This window comes from Cyprinodon variegatus, unplaced genomic scaffold (genome assembly GCF_000732505.1).
Source record: "Cyprinodon variegatus isolate N-32 unplaced genomic scaffold, C_variegatus-1.0 Scaffold352, whole genome shotgun sequence".
Classification (NCBI taxonomy): domain Eukaryota; kingdom Metazoa; phylum Chordata; class Actinopteri; order Cyprinodontiformes; family Cyprinodontidae; genus Cyprinodon; species Cyprinodon variegatus.
In genome coordinates this window covers 32,091-40,252 of record NW_015150805.1, presented here as the reverse complement: position 1 = coordinate 40,252, position 8,162 = coordinate 32,091, and the positions used below count along the sequence as shown (strand labels likewise).

Here is an 8,162-nt window from a genome sequence, read left to right as displayed (position 1 = left end):
TATATATATATATATATATATATATATATATATATGTATGTGTATGTATATATATGCATGTCTGAATTCATAATAAAATTACAATTTGTTATAAATTCATTCAATAAATTTTAATACATTGAGCAATGATTAGAATTTCAGTTCTATATAATTTACCGCACTGCTTTGTTGTTTCTTTACTTTATTATGACGCTGTAACTAACGTTTATGTCATGCAATCAGTACTCAAGTTGAGGGGGGTGGCATCCCCCTTCTTAAAAAGAATATTAAAAATCATGTTAAATGGTTAAATGACCATCCCACCATACCATCCCCTGTGACATTTTATTACTGAATGGGTGGAATTTCTACTATATATTAACAGTAATAGCAATATAGTGCCCCTTCATCATTTGGTGGGCTGTGGGCTAACGAGTAGCCTGAGCAAAATAAATAAAATCAAAGAAGTGTCCTACAAGGACTATGAAGCTGATCCCAGGGGGAAATTTGTCCTCTGCATTTGTCCCTAACTATGTAGGGGCAGTGATAGCCATGCCAGTCTAGGGACTGGCTGCAGTTCTACTGTAAGGTGGCTTGGTCAAGGTCAATGACCGGCGTACCTGACATGGAGCAACCATACCATGCATACTGCTCTAGGTTAATTGTCTATATTAATTAGGCTATGTATGCTTCCAAATAAAAAATTTAACCATCCCCCTTCTTTTGTTTTTACAACTAGACTACTGCATGCAATACATATTTAATTTATGTATATTAGATCAGTTATTCGTTTAATTTTACTTGATATGTGATTTTTTAAAGACATCTATGTATTAAGTGAATTGTGGAGATTCTGTACCTCCTGAGTTTTCTCCCTTTTTATTGCAATATAACTAGATCTAAACAAAATATTTACACACTTCTGTCTTTTTCTTTTTAATTATAGGGCCAGGCAGATCTTCTGAAACACGCAAAAAGTGAGGCACTGGACACTTTGCGGCAGATCCACTGTGCAGCTCAGTCCTGCGGCCTCAGTAAAAACGGAGCGGCTTCCCCACAGCTTCCCCACCATCCTCACCAACAGCCACCACAAGTACAGCAACAGCTTCAGGCCAAGCCCCACCCACAATCTCTGCTGCTCCACCCACCCAACCCTCCTCTACAACCCCAGACCTCACCGCAGTCTTATCTCCACAGCCATCAACAGCAATATCCCCAGCTGCTTTCCCAGCCGCTTTCTGTCCCTACCGTCCAAACTGTTTTAAAACCGCCAGCCTACTCACATCCTCCACCCTTGCCCACAAATCAGTTCCAGTCACAAAGCCAGCAGCAGAGGGCGGCAGGACCTCTCAATACCATCCCAGAGAGAGAAAAAGAGATGGTTAGCGATGGTCCTGCAGGATCCTGCTGACTAGCAGCCTGTGCCCACAGCGAATCCCACCCAAAGAGAGACAGAGAAATAGAGAAGCAGAAGGATGCTGAAGGTAAACAGCAGCCTAACAAGGAAGGAGAGGTAGAGGTTGTTACAGAGAGATATAAAGAGGTGATGACAGTAAAAAGGAGTCGCCGTATTCGAAGCGAAACACAAGTCTGAGAAAATAGGAGACATACATTTCCAATCAGGATGTCTGTTTTTCTGTCAGTTTTGAGCAGAATCCATTTCAGCAAGAAATTTACAATCTTTTCCGCCTTTTATCTCACAAGGACTAAAAAAAAAGGTGAAGATTTCAGGCTTGTGTTTCGGGTTAGGAATGTCTACCTTAGGCGGATCAAAAACAAAGCTGTCCCTGTCTCTCTCTGGGCATTGCTAGTTACACGCTTATTCACAATTCCACTAGCTCTGTGGGTGCAGGCTTTACTTATATCAATGTTTTATGCCAAAAATATGCCTTTCGTTTAATTTCAGAGACACTTTGCCATGTGTTCGAGCTTTATTTAGTCATAATCACACTGCCATTTTAGATGTAATGCTTAGCACAAACCTTCATTTCTGTCTATAATGAGGGGGGAGTTTTAATTTTAAATGCACAGATTAAAGCCGCTCTGCTAGTCTGGACACTGTAGGAGTCACAAATGACGTTTTTAGCACAAACCAAGGAGAAAATGAGTTGGTTAAAAAATATGTTTTTTTTTTCAGTGTTCATTCATGCATTCATCTGTGCATTTTTTTAAGCTACTGTCAACCTCCATCAAACCGTGCCGATCTATTGGGTTGTTCACTCATTCCTGGTCACTTCCCATAGGATTTTCTTGTCTCCCGCCCAGGGCCTCTGCGTATGATGTAATATAAGTTGATGTTTTGGTCCCCAGGGTGGAGCTAACACATCCTTCAGGGGTGGAGCTCAACGCTCAGTTACAACTGGAATATCTGACCCTCCCTTTTTGAAGTGAAAAGTCAAAACAACCATGGTACTGCTGTATGTGGAATAAAAAAGTGACTATAGATGTAAACTCTATGTAAAATGTATGAAAGGAACATATATTGCTAAAAATCTGAGACATTTATGATTGATATTCTTATCGTTGTAAGTTTTATTGATATTCAGAGTCTTTTTTTAACATTACCTCCACATGTACAGTGCTTTGACACCTGTTGTTCTGTGGATCAGATCAAGAAAACCAGTGCATTTGGGACTGTAATGATGGGTTACCGGTTAGCTCTGCAAGGTTCAAATGATGTCATGACGGATGTTTCACTGAAAAAGTGAGTGTGCAAATTGTAAGAGCTCCATTGAGTTGCCCATTAAAGCTGGCTTCATTGGTTATTCTGTCTCTTTATGTTTATTTTTGTGTAATTAGACACAAATAACACTCTAAAAAGGTAAATATACAAAGAAGCACAACTTTTTTTTTTTTCATATTTCGCAATTCTATTTTTAACATTTAAGCAATTAAATTTTTGCAATGGTGTTTGACCACAGTCTACACAAGTTTGACATGTCTAGAGTAAAAAAGGGACTGAAGAAGTATTCTGTCACACTGTCACACGTCTGAAAATTATAGGAACCAAAAGTTAGATAAGTTCAGCCAGTGGCATTTATAAGGACACAAAAGAAAAGAGATTTGGTAGAGGGCTAAAGTGCATGGAATCAAGGGTCCATTGTTGAACGGCAAATATTGTTTCATCTTAAAGTGAAAAAAAGAAAGAGTTTTGATTTGTACTTGTTGGTAAACGGCCTGCAATTGACTTGTCCTTTCACAAGTTAAAGGACTCCAAAACTTCACACTGCAATTAATCCTTCCCCAATTTGGATAGCTATTTTTTTATCATTCAGTTTGCTGCACGGTGGTGCGGTTGGTAATGCTTTTGAAGTATGAAGGTCTGTGGTTCCATACCCAGTTTAGGATATGACATTTAACTTTTTAATTACTTTCATCAAGAACATGGTATTAAATTGGTCTAACATTATATTGTTAAAAAAAACGGACTTTTCATCTAAATCCCATATGAATCGGGTTTTTAGAGTTTCATTCTTTCATCTCCGAAATATTGCAAAAATTCAAATGATCTTGCTCAGATGTGATGCTGAGAAACTACTTTATGCATTTGTTACTTCAAGGCTGGGCTATTGTAATTCTTTACTATCAGGAAGTCCACAAGCTCTAGTTAAAAGTCTTCAGCTGATCCAAAACACTGCAGCCAGTGGTGATATGAAATTTAAAAATAGATCATATTTCTCCTTTTGTAGTTTTCCTTCACTGACTGTCTGTTAAATGCAGGATAGAATTTAAAATCCTCCTCATGACCAATATGACCAATTTCCATCTTATATCAGAGATATGATTGTTCCTTATGTTCCTAACAGAGCACTTGTTCTCGATCTGCAAGTTTACTAGTGTTTCCTAGAATTTCTAAAAGTAGAATGGGAGGCAGATCTTTTAGTTATCAGTCTCCTCTCCTATGGAGCCTTACTGTACCTACTGTAGTCCGTGAAGCAGACACCCTGTCTCCTTTTAAGATAGTCTTTTAAGTTTTAAGATTAGACAGATGCACATTAGTTTTTGACAAAAATGCAAGAGGTAAATAAAGCAGGTTTGGAGAAATTATATTTTATTAAAGATTTAATAAATGAAAAATCTACAAACTTTAGTTAAAAGATTCAGTCACCTTCTGTGATTGAATTAATAGTGAATATACATGACATCTTAAAAGTCTCATATGATAATCAGTAAGGATGAGGATATGAGGAAACACATATATGTTAATGTTATATTGGTGTTTCAACCCTTGGTGAAATAAAACTGGTTTTAGCCAACAATAAACATGTGGAATGATAAAAAATCCTCAAAAACACAAATAATTAAGGTGGGAACTCTTCCCCTGACTTTGCCAGACCTGTAATTTCTGATGATCTCTGGAAAAGGCTGAGTTGTCTCCTGTATTCAGCAGATTAGCATGTCAGGTCCACTGCAGGGACGCTGATCTTTTTTCCAGATTCTCCACACTTCCAGTCTGGCATTCCGTTTATGCATTTTGTTCAGAAGTTAGAAACCAGGTCCAGGCTTTTAATCAGTCTTTGGATTCTGGTCCTTGGCTAGTGGTATTCCTTTACAAATGGAATCCTCAGGAGAGTTTCTTGGGAGAAAAGACAGTGTTTATTTGATTTTATTGCTTTTTCTTAAGCACTGCGGGGGGTCACATGTTCCTGTGGGAGTATCTTGGACAAACAGGAATTTGCAGCAATTGCAGAGGTAAGTCCAACACCACAGCAAAACTGCATCCACCTACACCAGTGATCATGGTTCTTATCAGCATGATAGATCAGTCCAAAATGTCCAAAATTATGCTTTATGGACCAGCATGTATGTCTGCTTCTCTATCCTGTAACTCCCTGTGGGGCAAACTTCATATTGTTCACATATTTGAGATATCCAAAGTAGCTCAGTGATGCTGAGGTGAGGATTTTCATGATTTTCATGCTTTTCAGCCTGTTGAAAACGTCATGCACTGTCACCATGTGGAGTGCCGGTAAATTATCCAAACACAAAAACCCCCCACCGAGCAAAAATTGGTTGAAAAGACATTGAAAAGATGATATGATTTACATCCAAACAATGTTGAAAACAACAAGACATTGAAACCCACTTTTCAATAATTATACTAATTTGGGACAAAATCAGACCGACCAAACAGCCCAATTTTCAACAACAATTTCTGGACTTAATCAAGACTTTGACGGACCAACCAGATTTAGCCTAAAAACCAGCTGCAAAATGGCAACTTTCCTCCAAAGTGTGGTTTTTGTTTGTGCAACCATTGTCTACAGCTTTGACCCACACATACTGTAGATCAGGGGTGCTCAAGTCCAGTTCTCAAGAGCTACTCCATGTTTAACACACCTATATTAAATGAGTGGCTCATTAACATGCCTCTGAGGAGATTGAGCCTTTAGATTCAGGTGTGTTAGAGAAGAGATGCACATCTACACGTTACAGAATAGTAGCTCTTCAGGACTGGGCTGTAGATCATGCATTGGTTCACACTGTAGAACCAGCAATTCTAGCGTGCCAGAGTTGAAGGAGAGTTCCCATTGTGGAACCACTTCTATTCTATATATAGGCTATATATATATATATATATATATATATATATATATATATATATATATGGAATAGAAAAATATTCAATTAAACTCTATTTATTTATATAGCGCCAATTCATGTCATCTCAAGGCTGATACAATTTAACAGGATCATACAGTAAAATTGATTTAAAGTTTTTTATCCAAGGAAAACCAGCTGATTGCATCTAATCATTGACTTGAAGGCAATCCCTCACACTAAACATGCTTGTAGCGACAGTGGAGAGGAAATACTCCCTTTTAACAGGAAGAAACCTCCAGCAGAACCAGGCCCAGTTTTAGCGGCCATCTGCTGAGGCAACTGGGGTTCAAGTAGACAGAAGCAGACATAGAAAAAGAAGCATAGATACAAAAGGACACTTTCATGAGCTCCACAAGCAGACATGGGTGTCACATGTTTCCAAGTTCATGCACTGAAATGATCCTCCACTTTCGTCTTATTACTCATTGCATTTTTTTTTCTATCATTTCTGACCATTTTTGATGACCCTTTCAAATAGTGTATCCTATCACCAAAACATGTTTGTCAAACATGCAAAATGCTGATCAGCAGCGTTTTTCTTTGCAAATCTTTGAGAATGGTTTAAAATCATTTTGATTTATCTTTTTTTTTTTATTTATGTGAAATGCAAACAAAAGCAGAAAAAAAAATGAAAATTTTTTTAACCTTTCTGATTTTTCTAAATAATCTATTAGGACTTTACTTTAATATACAGGATACCATTGTTGAATAGCTTAGTTAGGGAAATGAGAGTAGGTTTAAAAGTATTGCAAAAATATTTTATGCAGACATCTAACATTTCAACTCAGTAAAACATTTAGATGATTTATAAAGTGAGCGTCAGTTAAATAAAAACATTCCATGGTATTCAGTAAAGTGGAAAATGCTTTGAGTTGAGGCTCATTTGTCAGATTTAAAGTACATTTAAAGAATAAAACTACACATGTATGAAACATGTTTTCATTAATGTGGGTTTAATGTTTTTCTTATCTGTCTTCCATTGTTGTCCAATCCTAAATGTTATGTTTTAATTGTGTGCAAGTTGAAAATCATCATAAATAACAGAAATAAGGGCTTGAAAACATTCTGCAAAATTCTGTTCAATTGAAAAGTATGACGAGTTTAACTTGGCAAACTAAGTTACAGAAAGAAATCATCTTTTCAGTAGCTTTATATTTCTTTAAGGAGTCTGTAAAAAAAAACACAAGAAATATAAATGTAAGATTTTGCTTGAGTTTTTATTTTTGCTGATGAAGGTTCTCAGTCATCCAGGTCATAGTCATTCCGTAAAAATTCAAAAAATATCCACTGGACTTGGTTTTCAAGATTTGAAGACGTTTCGCCACCTCTCCAGGAAGCTTTCTCAATTCAAATGTCTGGATCCGCAGTGAGTTTGAGTCTTATATAGACAACGCCTTGTATCGCTTGGAAACATGCAATGGTAACCGATGAATGAGTTTTTATTTTTGCACTTAAAGGTGAACAACATTCTGATAGTGAATAAGGGTTTACATAGTAACCTAGTGGTGATCCAGTAAAACAAACAATAAATCTTTGTATTCAGACTAAATTGATCAACAAGCTTCCTTATTGATCTTTTCTTTTGCTCTGTTATTCAAGTGAATACTGCTGATCTAGAATTAATTCTGATCGATTTTGGCCCTTTATTCTTCGATTTAAGGTTTGATGTTTTTAAAGCAATGCTTCCTGCTCTCCATAAGATGGCAATAAACATTAGCTAAATGGATGTTAAAATGGATGCAAGGATTTGTGATGGCTTTCGGGTTGTTGCACAAAAGTTGACATAAAATTCTCTTTCTTTATTCATTAGCTATATGAAGCCTTTTAGGTCTCACTTATAAAGATCCTTAGCTAACCTCACCTGAACTTTTAAATGTTTATAGATGTGCAAATTTAAGAGGATGCTCTCAGTAACAAGAAAAGGTCCAGTCTTTTGTTGATGAGTCACTACAGACCTTTAGTGTGAAAAGTTATATAAATAGAGCCATGCTCATTAGCATGCCCTTTAAACATTTTGTTAGCTTTTATGTATTGTAATTATATTTTTAACTTTCTGGGACATATTTGTTATAGTCTGCCCATATTCATAGTGATGGTATGTGTTAATAAACCTACCGTTAGCAGCCACAAAGACATACCTGTAGTTTGGCAAATCTCCGTGGAGATGATCTCTCACAGGAGTCTAATTAACAGTCACGAGCTTGACAGTAAATGGGCACGAAACAGAAAAAAATTAGTTTTGGGTTTTGCCTGTTTGTAGCTGGTCTGAATGACGCCCAAAGGATTGATGATGTGGACCCAGTAGAACAATATAAAAGAGATTTCCTCCGGTGGGAAATCAAGAGATCTGATCATCCCGCCTCAGTTAAGATGACATGGTACGCCACCAACTTCCAGAACAATGTGGAGATGGATACATCTCACAGGGTAAGAGCTTTTAGGATCTTCTTTTGTTCTATTCTTTTGTATAAAGTTTTTATATTATGTTGTAATAATTTGTTGTAATAATTCAAAGGATTCAGTCTTGGCATCATGAGGAGCACAGAAGAAATAGCATTTGATAAACACAATAAAGCATT

At 36.8% G+C, this 8,162-nt stretch overlaps 2 protein-coding genes across 2 annotated transcripts in view; both read left to right on the top strand.

The window, feature by feature from the left end:
- LOC107091794 (inactive phospholipase C-like protein 2) overlaps nucleotides 1–2,733 on the top strand; it is a 96,293-nt gene extending 93,560 nt beyond the window's left edge. The window contains exon 6 of the mRNA XM_015385950.1: nucleotides 926–2,733. Coding sequence (XP_015241436.1) covers nucleotides 926–1,390 — 465 coding nt within the window. The 3' untranslated portion in view covers nucleotides 1,391–2,733. The remainder of the gene's footprint in view (nucleotides 1–925) is intronic.
- Nucleotides 2,734–7,889: 5,156 nt separating this feature from the next.
- The window catches only part of hcrt (hypocretin (orexin) neuropeptide precursor), a 2,586-nt gene continuing 2,313 nt past the window's right edge, over nucleotides 7,890–8,162 (top strand). Inside the window, exon 1 of the mRNA XM_015385951.1 lies at nucleotides 7,890–8,010. Within this exon, the coding sequence (XP_015241437.1) occupies nucleotides 7,954–8,010 (57 nt within the window). The 5' untranslated portion in view covers nucleotides 7,890–7,953. The remainder of the gene's footprint in view (nucleotides 8,011–8,162) is intronic.